The sequence below is a fragment of the Asterias rubens genome, chromosome 16, assembly GCF_902459465.1.
Source record: "Asterias rubens chromosome 16, eAstRub1.3, whole genome shotgun sequence".
Lineage (NCBI taxonomy): Eukaryota > Metazoa > Echinodermata > Asteroidea > Forcipulatida > Asteriidae > Asterias > Asterias rubens.
The window spans coordinates 11,556,795-11,574,268 of NC_047077.1; the positions used below are offsets into that span (position 1 = coordinate 11,556,795).

Genomic DNA, 17,474 nt, shown 5'->3' on the forward strand with positions numbered 1-17,474 from the left:
ATGGCTTTTAAAACCAAAGATAAATGTATGTAAACAGGCTTTGCACTCGTTGGCTTTCACGATCTCTTAAGCTTTCACACTTTGAGCTCACAGTTCAGGTTTTTTTTTCCCAGCAGCCTATCACTTTCCTGGGTGAGGATAGCTTCATCTAAAGCCCTTTTAAAGTCCATAAAAAGTTATCACCACAAAAAAGCCTCTTCACCAATTCTCCATCTCACTCTATCCTGCGATGTCTGTTGCCAAGCAATGCCCCTATAATGTACTAGTTCATCTCTCCATCTTCTGTTTTCTAGCCCTCTTTTTTGTTGTTAGGTTTTGAAAAGCATAGATACCCATTAAGATATGCAAATCTTGCTTTTGTTGAAGTATTGAAGGTTCACTCAAGGCCCATGAAGATGGGGCAAGAAAACAAGTTTTAAGGCATCATAACACTCTTAGTCTTACATTCAAGGTGATTCGTAAGATTGTCTAACCTAGATCTAGATCATTAAGTCTGGTTCTGTGACAGTCCTCTCAAAAGTGACACTTCTACTATTTTCTATGGTTACACAATACAAAGCATTACATTCAATGGGGCAAATTGGGATCCAATATAACCTTAAAGATTTCTTTTCTTAATGGCACTGGCCACCTTTGGTAATTGTCAAGGACCAGTATTCTCATTTGGTGTATCCCATGCTTAAGCTAACAAATCTATAAAAATTTGGGCTCAATTGGTCATTGAAGTTGCAAGAGATGAAAGATAAAAAAAACCTTGTTGCGCAAGTTTGTGGGCTTTCAGATGCCTTGTAAAAGGGTTCAGGCCTGAATTAATTTTTGGTGATCAGAAAGGAAGTTGCCAATACAAAATGAGATATATATATTTTGGCATTAAATTTACAAAAAAAAGTATGTTTAAATTTCACCCCTCTTGGCCTATTTTTGGCTTGTTTCTCCTAAAAAGATATTTCCAACAACGACCTATTTAATTGATTGTATTACATTTGACAACATGGTACAAAGTCCATCCAGGCTCATAAACATCTTTGAATGCACCTGCTAGACAACTCAAACTTAATTATTAAATTCTAAAATATGGTTTTTGAGATTCAGTCATTTCCATGGCAACCAGCCTTCTTTCAATGATGAGATTTTCAAAGCCAAGTCGGAAGAAAAAGTGGATGAGTCAGAAACTCCCTGGAATGCATTTTTTTTAATTTTTTTGCCATTCGTTACCATTTGTCTAGGGGAGAAGAGAGTTGATAATATCTGTAAAATTTTCTGTTTTAATTTTTATTTCATAGATTCTTTGTAATCTTCAATTTTGTTTTCCAAAAAAATCACTCAAGAGTTGATTATCGATCAAAAAAACACAGTCATAATGTTTGTAAATATCATGGGACAAAAATTATCAGGAAAATCTGTCGTCACTAGTGGTAAATATTTTCCCTTAATTTGTGATGCCAGTTCATACTTCATTTTTGGTAATTGGGTCGGTAAACAACAAGTGATGAAAACGTCTGATGGACTTTGTATGCCGTGTTTTTATCATGTGATCTCAGGAGGGTAAACACTTGTTGTTATGTAAACAATCGGCTGAGTTGTGTAATGTTCAGGACGAGAAGTTTGAATTTTTAAGTTAACGGTGGAAAATATTGACTTTGATTAGTATTTGGGTCTGCTGGCCTTTGTTGTTGGTTAACCAAATCGTAATATTTTGACACTTCGTGAAGTGGTTGGTTGTAGGGACAGGTGTTGCAGTGGGGATTCTAGATTCTTGTTTGTTTTCTGCACCTGATTGCCTTTATAATAATTCCTTTGATTAGTATGTAGCTTCTGTGTTTACAGTGGCTGGATTGTTTTTTTGTTTTGTCGTTTTTAAAATGTTCTGTAAAGCAGAAAATATTTAAGCAGCATTTTCTGCTCAAACATACTGGATACTATTGGTAGCTGTCAAAGACCAGTCTTCTCACTTGCTGTATCTCAACAAAGGCCTATGCATACAATGACAAACCTGTGAAAATTTGAGCTCAATCTGTCATCGAAGTTCCAAGATAAAATAAGGACAGAAAAAACACCATTGTCTCACGAAGTTGTGTGCTTTCAGATGCTTGATTTCAAAACCTCCCTAAATCTAAGGTCTCTAAATCAAATTCGTGGAAAATTACTTCTTTCTCAAAAACTACGACACTTCAGAGGGAGCCGTTTCTCACAATGTTTTATACTATCAACCTCTCCCCATTACTCGTCACCAAGTAAGGTTTTATGCTAATAATTATTATGAGTAATTACCAATAGTGTCCACTGCCTTTAAGCAGCTCTGTGAAATTGAGCCCTGGTATGGAATGAAAACCCAATCCACATGTAAGGCTCCAATTTGAGGTGCAATTTTTTTGTTGTTTATCTCGTTATGGTATCTTTTGTTATTTTTTCAACCAATTCAGAACTCACGCCGTGGTTGTAGTGAAGTTCATTATTAAAAGTCCCCCTCAATTCAAAAAGCTAAAGTACTAGTCCCGGCCGATTTTCTACCTTCCGCCCAGGTAGTAGTTACAAAGCAGGACAGTTCTTTTTAGAACTCAGAAGTCTCTTGTATTCTGAAAATCTACCACGCGGTTGTAGAATATAAAGCAAGCAAGTTCTCAAAAGAACATAATCAACCTGGCAAGTAAACACACACATGGTGTTACCGCAAACCAAATATTTATTGTTATTTATCTCGTTATGGAATCTCAATATGTTACTTATCTCGTTATGTTGTTTATCTCGTTAACTCGTTTAGGTTAAAAGCGTCCAGTAGCAGCCATGAGGAGGAGTTCTACTACACAGAAGTTGAGACGACGGTGGATAGCATGTCCGACATGTTTGCCGATATGTACACCTCCTCCCCACCCCCTACACTAAGCCACATGGATATGGTCAGACCCCCGTACGAGAACCCTGAAATACACACAGACAACAACGGCAACAATAGGACACCTCAGGATGAGGTCAAAGGTCAGGCTGTGCCGGCCTTTCAGAAGAGTGTCATGATGGTAAGAATGGAGTTTTAGTTTATATTTATAAAAATTATTGAGTAAACTTCACAATCCGTCAGTAAACTTCACAAGCCCCAAATTAACTTTACGAGTAATGAGTAAACTTCACAAGCCACATTTAAACTCCACAAATAATAAGTAAACTTCCGAATCCAGAAGTTAACTTCACAAGCCACAAAGAAATTTAACAAGCCACAAATCACAAGTAAACTTCCGTATCCAGAAGTTGACTGCTCAATCCACAAGTAACTTTAACAAGCCTAATTTAAACTTAATGATCCACAAATCGCAAGTAAACTTCCAAATCCAGAAGTTAACTTCACAAGCCACAAAGAAATTTAACAAGCCACAAATCACAAGTAAACTTCCGTATCCAGAAGTTGACTGCTCAATCCACAAGTAACTTTAACAAGCCTCATTTAAACTTAATGATCCACAAATCGCAAGTAAACTTCCAAATCCAGAAGTTAACTTATCAGTCACCAAGAAAACTTCACAATCCACCGGTACATACCTTTGGACAGTGACTTTCAAAACTCAAACAATTCAAAGTTGTTCTTTAAGTACTAAATCCAAATTGTTGCGACTTGACTCTGAATGATAAGACATCAGGGAAATATATTTTGCATTGCCTGCTTTTCCACACACAAAGATTAATTTTGAGAAAATGTAATTGGCTGATGTTGCAAACTACTTACCAGACCAAATAATTTGGTCTGACATCGACCCTAGCAGTCTCTCTTGAAGGTTAAATGATAACACAACACATATTTTACTTGTTAAAGTATGTTTCTGTTGAGGTCAGAACATTGGCCATTTACTATTTTGTGCGATGTATGTTTTGATAGGTTTCACTGATGTTTACAGGTCAACAGGTCAAAGGCTTTGATTGACAGTTTCTCCCACATGATTCTATTTTCTAGGTTACACAACCCAGTCAAGTCTTGCAGCAACAGACAACTTTTACTTGGCAGACGACATCCCCTCCTCCCACCACATTTATCACCCCTTTCCCGGCAAATGGAACGGGCCAGGTAAGTTTGGTGGTAGTTTGGCCACTGTGTAATTTTGTTTCATTTCAGTTGGTAAATTAATCAATACTTTATTTACAGGCTGTTTAGTCACAAGCAAAAGCCACATCCACAGGCTGATTAGCTGCAAGCAATAGCCACTTCTGCAGGCTCATTAGCCACAATTGCAATAGCCACCTCCATGGATAGGCTGATAAGCTACAAGCTATAGCCACAGTCAGAGTCTGATTAGCCTCAAGCAACAGCCGCAGTCTGATATCCACAATTCATAGCCACAAGTCATGGACACATTGGCAGGCTGATTAGCCATGAAAGCTACAGTCACAGGCTACAATAGCCACAACAGGTTGATTAGCCATAAGCTATATCCACACTGCAGCAGACTGATTAACTCCAAGTAATAGGCACAGCCACAGTTCAACAAGCAACAAGCCATAAACGCTCGATGTGTAAACATTTACCCAGAGAACCTTAAACCAACCCACATTAAATCGGATTCCTTATTCCTCCTTTGCTTTGACACAGTATTCATCACCGATCCGTACCAAGGCAAGTAGCATCGTCCAGCAGCGTCAACAACTCCATCAAGCCGCGTCTCCCAAGACCCATCTCCATTTTGCCACATCCTCAAGCTCCGTCTCCCCCGGTCACCACCCCAAGAGCCGAGAAGGAAAGAAGTGTCGTAAAGTCTACGGGATGGAGAAGAGAGACTTGTGGTGTACGCAGTGTCGCTGGAAGAAAGCGTGCGTTCGCTTTACGTGCTAGTGCCCTGGTATATTTTCATTTGTTGGGGTCACATTGTGACTAAGTTTTTTGATTCATGGAGAAACACTCTTGTAGCTTTTTGAGGTGTGCAGTAACTATGTGTATAATTACTGTGTAATGTTTTGAGGTGTGCAGTAACTATGTGTATAATTACTGTGTAGTGGTTTACATACAACATTATGATACAACCTGCAGGCTCTAGTGCCTTTATCCTACAGAACCATTTATATGATTAGTCTTTGACTGTGATTAGCCAAAGGTACGGTACATGATTGGTAGTGCTGAAAGAAAGTCACTAATTTTGATTCAGAAAGCAAATTTGTGTAAAGTGGGTCTCACAAGAAAGTTGATAACCTCCTTTTATTAAAGGAAAACAGCTATCTAAAGGCTATGTCACACATGGCAATCACTGTTTACAGGTAACTTTGAAGCAACCACTCTTCATAAGGAGCACAATAGACATACTTCTACCTGGTAAAGGAAAACTTCTACGAGGAAAATGTCAATTTGTATTGGAACCTTGCAAAGAGCACCAAAGCAAAAAGCACAGGGCACCACAGGGCAATTGCTGTGGGTGCCATGGTTTAGTTCTTGAGGTCAAGTGGAGTTTGTTTCCTCTTGGATACCTGTAAACATTTCCATATGTGACGAGGCCTTTAGAACCTTGGAGGATGCAGTATTTTTCCTATGGTATTCTTATTAAATGCATTCATTCAATGTTGATTAAGAAGTGTAAAGTAGCTGAAATAATAGTACAAAATATCTAAAGAATAATTGTGTATATACCACAGTTTATGGTTTTTGATCCATCAATTCAAAGAGGCATTTGGGTGGATCTTAACGACTGTGACAAATGAAAAAGGAATTAATGGCGACAAGAAAAAAAAAAGTAAACTTGTCTGGCTAGTGGGGTACCAATGTTGGCATCTCCTGCAATCATGTTGCAAACTATTTTCAGAGATGTATCTTCAATTTCGGTGCGAACTGCCGTATAAAATGTTGAAAGATTCCAGCTCAAGAGATGAGATCTCACATGCCTGTAAAATTCAGTCATCTGAAATTCTATTTATGTCCAAACTTTTCATGTTTTGTACAGTTTCAGACAATCAAGTCTTTATGTCAGATTTTAAAAGACAAGTGATAGTTCCAAGTAGATGTCATCTTTACTTGCAAATCGCATTTTGGCTTGCAGGCGCATCAAGTGCATAGTAATGCATGACTGTGACTCCTGTGAGCTCCAAATTACTCGTAAAGATGGCCGATTGACGTCATATTGCAACCTTATCAATACTGGGAGTGTGAAGTTGTGTTCTTCGTCAAAATCTTTATAGTTTCAATACGTTCTTACACATTTACTGTAAACTCTAAAAATGTAAATAGAACTTTAAAAATTATTAGAAACAAATCAAGAAGAAAGTGTGACCTGATTAAACGAAACGGTTCTGAAAGTCAGTTGAGGTGATTTGACTTGGCCTTGTGAGAAAGTTCCGCAATCTTATGTGTTGGAATCAAAAATGAAGAAAAGTGACTTTAAATTTCAGAAATAATAATAGATAATAGCAGTATGGGTATTAGCCTTCACAAAGAGTTAATTGTAAAAAAAAAAATGGTTTCTATTTATACGTTTGTTTGTCTGTTTCGGCAACACCATATTTTACAATAAAATATCAAGACATTCTACTCAGGTTTATATCAACACTGTGTGGCTGCATTTTATCACACATCTTTCTTAAAGGCACTGGACACCTTTGGTAATTTTCAAAGACCAGTATTTTCACTTGGTGTATACCAACAACATATGCACACAATAACAAACCTGTGAAAAGTTGTGCTCAATTGGTCATCAAAGTTTTAAGATAAGAATGAAAGAAAAAACACCCTTGTTGCACAAATTTGTGTGCTTTCAAATGCCTTAAAAGGGCTTCAGGGTCTGGCCAAAGTATTTTACTATTTGAGTGAGAAATTACCTCACATTACAGCTCAACAGAAATTACAGCTCACCATTGCTCATTAGCAAGTAAGGTTGTATGCTAACAACTATTTTGAGTAATTACCAAAAGTGTCCAGTGCCTTCAAGACATGAAAATCATAACTTCTTCCAATTGCAATTTCCCTGGAGTGTCTTGGCGACTAAAAACCACACGTTCTACTTTTCATATCTCATATAATACAAGAAGCCAAACTCAGAACATAAAATCTGTCAGGATTTTGACACAGATCTTACTCTGGATTTATATCTTCAAAACCTTTTTCTATCAGTTTTATTTTGTATCGTAATTTGGGTGTGATCCCTGGCTACACGGCAGTTAACAGTTGTATGGCTTCTGACTGGCACCCCCGAACAAAGATATTGACAAAATAGGGACACCGCCAATATAGGGCTAGATAGCTCAGTTGGTAGAGCGCCGGCACGTTAATCCGGAGGTCGTTGGTTCGAATCCCACTCTAGTCAATTCTTTGTTCAACCCCAAAAATCATTTCAAAATTTACCCAGTCAGTTTCCCTTGTGGTTTATACTTATATAGTTTTATTTTACAACAGAATTTGAGATGATGATCTACTTTTAAACCAGAAAGACTTTTGATAAGAAACTTGGATATATATAACATGGAATACTAGCATGGGGTGTATGCGCTGCACATTCAATACTTTGTTTGTTACACGGTAATTTCTATAAATGATGTACAAGAAAATAAACTAAAAGCCTAGTTTTATTACAATCTTCCTTGGAAATAGTAAATCTAAAGCCATTATTCTGACGAAAATTGCTGTGTTTGTATTTCTCTTACTTTATAAGGCAAGAGATATTTGCAAACTAACAAATAAAAGTACCAATAATATTTTCTCGAGGTTGTGAACTTTTCGTTGAAAAGTATTTTAACACACTCTTCCAAAAACCATTACCATCCCTTTGAAGTAATGTCACATTCTTGAGAATTAAACAAATTTATTTTTACTGTTTGTAAATGTTCTTGTTACTTGCGAACTAGCGGGTGTAGTTTGTTCACTAAAATAACCATTTTGACTTTGTGTGCTTTGTTTATTTCAACCAAATATTGCGCGCCTGACTCCTCGTAAAATGTTTGAAATATTTGATACGATTCTCAACCAATGGCATTGTTCCGATATAAAATAGATGTAATACAAAACTGACGGTTAGATAATGACTTGTAATTTAGTATCACTTGCTTGATGACGTTCGTTAATTAATTAATGATCATATCTATTGTATGTACATGCATGTGGTTATATTTCATATATCTATTGTTAGATATGGTTTTCAATCGACGGCTGTTGTCAAGCCTGAATCTGTTATCTATGAATCAGGGATTTTGTATATCAATAATTCTTCTACTAACAATGCATATCAGTCACTGATGCACTCATTACATCTGCACTTTCGCAGAAAATCTATAGTATAAATATTTTTGTGAAGTAAGCAGAGGTTCTTTTACAGGACTGGAGTACTTTTTGTAACACAAACACAATATCCACAGATTTTCATTAAACTTACACTGTTTGACAATATTGATGGTAGAAGTGGCACAATGTCCACAGATTTTCATTAAACTTACACTGTTTGACAATATTGATGGTAGAAAGCTGACCTAAAATTTTTACTTAATGAGGTGCTGTAGTTTTTGAGAAATGGGTAAAAAAAGTCACAAAAAATATGTTTTACATGCTGAAATAGTTTTCGTCGCACTGAGACAAAACCTATTTTTACTTATTTCTCAAAAACTACAGCACATCAGTGTTATATTTTAAGGGAAGCTTTCTACCATCATTATCTTCAAACTGTGTAAGTGTAATGTAAATATGTTGACATTGTGTTTTATGCCCTACAAAAAGCAGCCAAACCCTTTAAGAATTTTGAGAAGAGAGCTCCAAATTGCTGTCTCTTTAAATTATTGAAGAGAGTTCTTTGCGCTCCTGAAAACCAACTAGTTTAGCAAATGACGGCCACATCAGTAGTTCGTTTACTGCTGTAAATGTAAAGCTGTTTTCCATTTTTTTTTTTTTAATTAAGTTTAAGTCGTTTTATTTTTCGCCCGCTTTGGACAAGGTTAAGGTTTGTGAAGTAGAGTGATTTTATACGAGCCAATATTGAAACCTCAATTTAAAGCCATTATACACTTTCGGTACAGAAAAAAAAAAAAAAAGTTCACAGATTTACAAATAATTTACAGGGTTTACAGAAGGTAATGGTGAAAGACTTCTCTTGAAATACGAGTTCATGAAATACTTTACTTTTTGAGAAAACAGTAAAACAATATCAATTCTCAATAGCGAGAATTACAGATTTTTTCAAACACATGTCATGACACGGCGAAACGTGCGGAAACTAGAGTGGGTTTTCCCGTTATTTTCTTCTGACTCGTTTGACCAATTGAGCCTAAATTTTCACAGGTTTGTTATTTTATATATAAGTTGTGATACACAAAGTGTGGGACTTGGACAATACTGTTTACCGAAAGTGCACAATGGTTTTAAGGGATCAAGAAGTCATGCGAGTAATAATGTTATTACATGTACACATACAAATTTACAGTTTTTAAACCAATGGACACAAATCATTGTGGAAACGTAGGATTCAAACATAGGATTCAACATGTAGTTGATATGACACTGCTCTACAATAGCAAAGGTTGTGGGTTCAAATCCCACCCAAGTTATATGCCTGTGATATTTTTTCACAGAACTTGTGAAAGCACCGAATATACAGTGGTAACACACATTGGTGTTTGGGATAAACCAAAATTGACAAATCACTGTATCCCGTAAGAAAATGGCACCCTCTTTTTCGTCTTGTTCGTTGCTATCTCTTGCTAGAAATAGGAATGTTCCAAATTTTGGCCACTTATATCTATTTTCGCTACCAGTTAAATCAAAAAGATCTGGCTGATTTGTTGGCAGGTATGTGGCTGACTCTGTAAAAAATCAAGGTCTGGGTCATATGTTTTTCTTTTCAATCAGAAGCCACTTAGTATTTCTTTCAATTCTACTCTTGGTGTCTTAAAACTAACTGCTGGTTGGATTTTAGCGAGCTACTTGTCTCTTTACAAGATTACAACAAACTGGTTCAAACATTAGCCCTATGTAGGACTCTTCCTCTGTACACAGATACAGAGTCCTAACTACATTATTAAGGCCCGATTCTGGGGCGGAAAATTTTCAAAGCAGAAAAATATATGCTGCCATGGAATGTGAACCTGTTGAAATTAGTGCTTTCTTGCAGGTAAGATTTGAGTTATGAAGCTTTGACAATTTTCCGCCCCAGAAATGGACCCTGATATCCAGGACGTCACTGTAGTACAATACAAAAGTGTAAGGCCGCCAGGGCTAGTTCAGACATCAAAGAAATATTTAGTGAACCGCGTAGCTAAATTACTTAGCAGATCGGTATTTATATCAACGGATGAAGTGTTTGCCTTTCGCCTTCAAAGTATTTTTCTCTCATCAAAATATCACACGTATTGAGATAAAATGGTTTATTTTATGTTGTACATAATCCAAAATGTCTTTTACTTTTGCTTTAACCAAAATTACACCTTAAGATTTAGTGAATTATTATTTTTATTTTTTATTTTTTTTTAATTTGCAAATAATCACCACTGGAATAGATAGATGCAAGGAGAAGATGGATTCAGTTTTTTTTCAATGCAAGATATTTTTAAAGTTTAATTTATTCAAATTCTCATCCAAAATTCAAAGGTTGCATACATTGACTTACAAGTGGGAGGATGTGTCGTTACATGAACTAGACCTACCCCCTCTGAATCATTGTTTGTGGTAAGACAAAATGCAGTACCGTTTCGGTATGGTTAAAATGTTTTTAAATTTTTATTTAAGTTGATAAGATAAATCTTGTAAAACCACCTTCTCTTTTATGCATCAACAAGAAATTGTTTCTTAAATGATTTATGGTAAATAATGGATGTAAATCAATAATAACTCGTAAAACAAAATAAATATGAAAATAAAGTAGAACAAATTCTCCTTAAGAGAACAGCTCAATATAAATAACTTGGTCTCAAAATATTGTAAATTAAGGTTTATAAATGGCTGTACAACGAAATAAAACACTTGTAAATAAAGGTGACTTTTTTTAAAAGTCAAAAATCTCAAATAAAAGGTTTAAAACCGAAGAAAAGAAATAACTGCCTTGCTTGTACTTGTTTTTCAGTGTGTCTTGGTTCAGATTTTTATGGAAATGTACTAGCAGTTGATTGCAAATTTTTAAATTGTGTATTTGGTATTGTGAGGCCCAACCAATTTTGATAATAATGCCAGACAACAAATCTCTTTGGAGAAACTTTTTGCACCAGCTGTGTTGTCCAAGTTAGACAGATCATGTCCGAACATGGAGGTACACTTAACAAAGAATACTACACAACACATCAGCCATGTTTAGCAATTTATAAAGACATTGTCTCCCAGTGGTTAAGGCAGGGCTAGAATTTGGGGCTAAAAAACCCACACAGCAGCTTGTTGCTGAACTGTTTTCAAAATGAAAAACAGTTTGAACTGCCTGATTCAGCTTAATAACATACCTTTAACTGTTTTTATTTGGACAGGCACTAAGATTTGTACGAGAGGATTTGTCATAATTGTTGTTTTCCGTTAAGAAAATTAAGTATTCTTCATTGCTCAATAGAATTGAAAGGTATTTCATCAGACTCAAAGTCTATATTTGTTTGAGGGTGATCCATTTAAGATTTAAACTGTCTTCATGGGTTTTAAGTATACTTCCCTTTTCAATATAATTTAAAGGCAGTGGACACTATTGGTAATTGCCAAAGACTAGCCTTCATAGTTGATGTATCTCAACATATACATAAAATAAAAAACCTGTGAAAATTTGAGCTCAATCGGTCATTGAACTTGCGAGATATGAATGAAAGAAAAAAACACCCTTGTCACACGAAGGTGTGTGCGTTTAGATGGTTGATTTCGAGACCTCAAGTTCTAAATCTGAGGTCTCGAAATCAAGATAATGGAAAATTACCCGGAAACTATGGCACTTCAGAGGGTGCACCATCAACCTCTCCCTATTACTTGTCACCAAAAAAGGTTTTATGCTAATAATTATTTTGAGTAATTACCAATAGTGTCCACTGCCTTTAAAGATATTTTATCTTACATCAACATTTCAAAACAATATTAAAAGACTGAGGTATTATTATCAGGTCTTGAATTACAAGGACATTATGAACTCTGTTGTCAGTGGTCTTGGCCAAAAGTTTCTCACTAACTTTGAGATTTTCCAATGGAAATGCCCCTTTCAAAACAATAATAGCCTTGTCCCCTCAAAGATAAAAATACAAGCCTGTAATATTCAACTAAAGACCGCCCCGGGCTTGCCTGGTCACAGTGAGTTTACTGGCTAGAACTAAAGTCTTGGGCCCGTGATCAAGTGTTAAGTTTGCACCCTGGTTTAGATGGGAGGAAGTTTTCAGGGGCCGATTGATGCCACTGCGGCTGATCTAAATATTGCTGTTGCCTTTTTTTTTTAACTCGCCCCCCCCCCCCCTTCATCATCCAGTTCGTATCGTCACTAGTTACGTGCTCCCGTACCTGCACCCTTTGCAACGCATATAGTACGATATTACTCGGGAGTCTCCGAACTTCTAAGAGGATCTGTACTTGAAGGAAGATAGATCTATGATAGAAAACAAAGGTAATAAACAAAATGTCTGACGATGTCAAAAGCAATCCACACCTCACAACATACCTCTTTTTCATCCTTCTGTTATAATTTTCTTGAGTTGTTTCTCGACTGATTCAACGAAGGCGGGAAATGTTGGATCAGAGAGGCAGAGATGGACGGCATCGTTGAGTTGGTCTTCTGTCCAGGATGATTGATCATAGTGGTAGGCAGCTGGGAGGTCAAAGGTCGCACTCCCAGTTACTACCTGTAGGGATAAGAATCCATGCATTTAAAGGCGCTGGACACCTTTGGTAATTGTCAACGACCAGTATTCTCACTTGGTGTATCCCAACATATGCATAAAATAACAAACCGGTGAAAATTTTGACTTAACTGGTCATCAAAGTTGCAATAGAATAATGAAAGAAAAAACACCCCTGTTGCACAAATGTGTGTGCTTTCAGACGCCTAAAACCGCTCATTTACCAATAGTGTCCAGTGCTTTAAAATGCTTTGTTAAATCGAACCCTGGGCATGGCTTCATAAAGCACAAAAATGCTTAGCACAGAGAATCCATGCTCAGCATAAACAGGTTACCTGCCAAAATTGAATGTAATATATACAGTTTGGGACAGGTTCCAATCAAAGCTTTGCCAAGCAGAAAATGTTGCTGGCGTCATTTACTGGGCTGCGTAAAGAACTGTTAGAACAAGGCATCCCGGCCTATATCACCACATGAGGGTTAATTTGCACTATGTGAATGAGAAGCTTTAGAAACAATGCAAGAAACATCAACAAAGTGTCTCCCTCGATGTTCTATTTTTTCCCATTAGTAGCCAGTGTTGTAGCTCGACCAATTTTAGTGCTGGGCTCGCAATTCAATTTAGTCCACCATGGGCAAGCGGTTCAACAAAATTATTCATGTTTAGATATGGGGGCCGCCATTGCTGAAGTGCAATCTGGGGGAGTGCGGGGTGAAATTTGTAATATCTGGGCAGGCCCGCCCGTCACTGCCCGCCCGTCACTGCCCGCCCGTCACTGCCCGCCCGTCACTGCCCGCCCGTCACTGCCCGCCCGTCACTGCCCGCCCGTCACTGCCCGCCCGTCACTGCCCGCCCGTCACTGCCCGCCCGTCACTGCCCGCCCGGCACTGCCCGCCCGGCACTGCCCGCCCGGCACTGCCCGCCCGGCACTGCCCGCCTTGGCTACAACACTGTTGGTAACCATCACTATGCAATCATTCCCAACGCAACACCAACTGCATCCGTTACCTTAGCAACCAGTCCTAGTGATACTTCTCCCTGTAGCGTCTGTCTGTCTCTTGTGGCATTCTGTCAAATAAATTAATGATCAAATATTTCATTATTATAATGATTAATTTACAAATAATAATTGGTACAAAATCAAACCAAGGCAAATGTAGCAGCATGGAAGCACTAGGTGGGAGAAGCTACATCGTCGGCTGTGTTAAAAGGCCTCCTCAATACATTTTTGTTTAAAAAATTTTTAAATTTTTATCGTTGGTCCATTTTTGTATTGCTTTTGTTCTTGTGTTGCCGTCCATTTGTTAGGCGCTCTGTTATTAATATAGTGCCATATAAATGATGCCTTGAATTTGAAACCTAAGCTGAGGTCTCGAATTCAATTCAAATATTTTAGTGAGAAATTACGTCTTTCTCAAAAACTGCGTTACTTCAGATGGAGTCGTTTCTCACAACGTGTTATACTATCAACAGCTCTCCATTGCTCATTACCAAGTAGGTTTTCATGCTAATGTTTTTTTTTAATAGTAATTACCAAAGATTAGTTTCCAGTTCCTTTAATCACTACTTTGGTTTAAGAAATCTTAAATCACCTGAGATGGAGACACAGGTTCTTCTTGGACTTTTATAAATGAGCGGAGAATGGTCAGACAATCAGCGCAGGCCACCAGAGTAGATGAGAAAGAGTCTTGTCTGAATTTCACACGGAACTTTCTGCACTCATTCTGAAAACAAGTTGTTAGTAGTTGTGTAAATCAGGTCAGAAAGGAAAAAATTACAAAAAAAAAAGAAAATATTGTAGCACTTTTAAAGGCACTGGACACCTTTGCTGCTTCCCAGGTTGTATCATAAACTTAGGTGTGATCCCTAGGTTCACGACAGTTACAGGTTGTATGACTTCTGACTTCCACCCGAAACAAAGATATTGTCAAAGTAGGGAGACTGTCAAATAGGGCCAGATAGCTCAGGTGGTCATTGGTTCAAATCCCGCTCTTTCTTTGTTCAACCCCACATTATATCAAATTTACACAGTTGGTTTCCCTTGTGGTAAGCACTAGATTCTATTTTTAGAACATCTTTCCAACCAATTTGATTTCATAACAAATGCTTTTTATGTCCCCTTTATGTAAAACTACAAACTTGTGAACAAGTTATTCCCCAATGGATTAGCTAAAGTATGTTGGGTCAGGCCTGATACTTCACCGAGGCAACAAAGGCGATTGCCTCCATGTCCCCTGGTCATTGCCTTGATACCTATTAGAAATTTACAATTTCCTCATAGGGTGCCCTTTATCAAAGAACAAATGCCTTGGTGCCCTTGCCCTTTTAAAAACGAAGCATACAAGCCTGTTGGAGACTCACCTTTATTCTTTGAAGGAAGAGAACACAGTCTCCTTTTGCAGCCGCTTTTAAGTAATGTTCAGCATCAAACAGAGGATGACTTTCCTGTAACGGAGACTACATGTAAGTGACCTTTGACCCTTGGGTTGTAATTTTCATTTCTAAAACTTTTTCTCTATAGGTGTATGAGAGATTGAGGCCGAGTTGCAACCATTACTGATCAGGTTGGCTCTGTGGTTTCTTTCCCTGCCTTTCACCTCTGTGGACCCCGGTTCGAATCCCACCACAGACCAGAACCTTGCATGTGAAGTGGGTTTTAAGTCCCTACGTGATTGTGTGGATTTTCCCAATTTGGGATTTTCCTCACTGAACATTTTGTCTTGTTTCCTATAGACAATGTGACATGTTTACATTCAAACTGCCCTCTGTTGACAAAACACTGTATACGTCATGTTTCGCCAGGCAAAAAGACACGTAGTCATGGTAAGATTGCATACATTTTCTAGCTGGCTGCCAAAACACAAAGGTTTTGCCCGGAGGTATGCGCGCGAATCATGTTATGGTTTTCGAGTGACGTCAGAGGTCACATTGGGGAATACTGGCAGTTTGATTTATTTTTGAATTGTACTCGGTTTTCCAAGATGCATTTTCTTCGATAAAATCTGATTTTCGAATTTCAGTTATTTTATTTATCCACCCACCATGCCTAGAATTACACAAAGCTCATGGAGGCCACGGCCTCTGTTGCCCTGGTCTTGGCCAGGTGTCCCATAAAAGTTTCCATAACCTTTATAGATTTTTCCACGGAAGTCCTTTGTGAAAAATTAAAATGGCCTTGCCCTCTCAAGGATGAAATTCAAGGCCTGACCCACACCTACTTCTTCACGAAGGAGGCGCTAGCAAAATGAACCTCATAGTGAAATTAGGAGCAACCCACCCACACCCACACTGGGCAAATTCAAAGGAAAAGATGCGTTTAGATGGTTGATTTCGAGACCTCAAGTTCTAAATCTGAGGTCTCAAAATCAAATTTGTGGAAAATTACATCTTTCTCTTAAACTATGGCACTTCAGAGGGAGCCGTTTCTCACAATGTTTTATACCATCAACCTCTCCTCATTACTCGTCACCAAGTAAGGTTTTATGCCAATAATTATTTTGAGAAATTACCAATAGTGTCCACTGCCTTTAAGTTTCTTACCAGGATGAGTTTGCCTCTAGTAATGAGGAGATGACTTGAATCTTGAATGGAAAGAATCAATGGCTCGGAATCACTCCATGATTGATGCTGCAAAAAGAAACAAACAAGTTCATGAGTATGGAAACAGCACTAGAGTCTGAAGGCTTTAAGCAGGGCTAGAATTGACACTGGCCTTCAGGCCGAGGCCAGTTGTTGTAAAGTCGGGCTGGATAAACTTCTGATTGCGTTTTTGAAAAACAGTACCTTCTGGTAGCCTATAGTCGAACAAAAAGGGAGCCTTATTAATAAGGCTCCTTTACTATATAATAATGATTACACAGTTTTTAGAGCAGAAGTAACCACTGTTCATAGTTCACTCCAGTCTCCAGAAAGCGCATTTGCAACAAGCGTGAAAAGGAATTACGCGACCCTCGCTGGAGCGTTACAATTAATTTGTTGTAACTAACTAATAACTTTCAAACATTTAAAATACAACACCTTTAAGATGACGTCACGTGACTTCTGATGATGTCATAATGACATCCTTGTTTTGCAATGATCATTGCACCAATACCTATCATCACTGAAAATTTCATTGCAATTGCTCTTTGGGAACATTGCAAATCAGCACTTATAAAAAATTAGTTCTGAAGATGACAAATAAAAAAAAATAAAAACTTTAACAAAAACAAGAGCTGTTTCGCTGCGCTTCGCTACGAAACAGCTAAAAAAACTTTAACAAAAACAAACGCTGTTTCGCTGCACTTCGCTACGAAACAGCTAAAAAAACTTTAACAAAAACAAGAGCTGTTTCGCTGCGCTGCGCTACGAAACAGCTAAATATGCTGCCTTGGAGAAAGACAAAAGGACCAAATTGCAAAAAGCCTACGCTAACACGCGGCTAAAATAAAAAGGGGGTGTGTCACTCTCCGACCGAGTCCGACCACAAAACACACGCACAGACACACAAAGAATGAGAACCATAAACAGAAATGACCCAACGTTCATATTTTTTCTCTTACCTTCCACGTCCCTTCAGGTTGCTTCTCCCCTTCCTTGCACACTTGTTGGACGGAGGTCTGCACGGTAGAAGAAGTAGAGCGGATGAATCGTGCATAGCGAAGCAATCGCCATTCACTCTGATTTGAGTTCGGCGCCATCTTTCAGTGAAAGTTTCATACGCTTATCTTAAACAGCGCCCTCAAGTGTCAGGCTTCTGAAACTGTAA

At 37.9% G+C, this 17,474-nt stretch overlaps 2 protein-coding genes across 3 annotated transcripts in view; one reads left to right on the forward strand and one right to left on the reverse strand.

The window, feature by feature from the left end:
* LOC117300813 (zinc finger protein 704-like) overlaps positions 1–6,610 on the forward strand; it is a 54,611-nt gene extending 48,001 nt beyond the window's left edge. Inside the window, exons 7-10 of one of the 2 annotated variants that reach the window (XR_004520224.1) lie at positions 2,762–3,014; positions 3,941–4,051; positions 4,574–4,897; positions 4,941–6,610. Coding sequence is in view for 1 of the 2 variants with exons in the window: in XM_033784641.1 (XP_033640532.1) it covers positions 2,762–3,014; positions 3,941–4,051; positions 4,574–4,813 (604 nt within the window). In the remaining variant the exon portion in view is untranslated. Of the gene's footprint in view, positions 1–2,761; positions 3,015–3,940; positions 4,052–4,573 lie in introns of both variants that reach the window. The other variant, XM_033784641.1, reaches the window with a different exon arrangement.
* Positions 6,611–11,914: 5,304 nt separating this feature from the next.
* LOC117300930 (meiotic recombination protein REC114-like) overlaps positions 11,915–17,474 on the reverse strand; it is a 28,408-nt gene continuing 22,848 nt past the window's right edge. Inside the window, exons 2-7 of the mRNA XM_033784794.1 lie at positions 17,269–17,468; positions 16,268–16,354; positions 15,089–15,172; positions 14,320–14,451; positions 13,736–13,795; positions 11,915–12,729 (exon numbers count right to left, since the gene is read on the reverse strand). Of these exons, the coding sequence (XP_033640685.1) occupies positions 12,556–12,729; positions 13,736–13,795; positions 14,320–14,451; positions 15,089–15,172; positions 16,268–16,354; positions 17,269–17,406 (675 nt within the window). The 5' untranslated portion in view covers positions 17,407–17,468 and the 3' untranslated portion in view covers positions 11,915–12,555. The remainder of the gene's footprint in view (positions 12,730–13,735; positions 13,796–14,319; positions 14,452–15,088; positions 15,173–16,267; positions 16,355–17,268; positions 17,469–17,474) is intronic.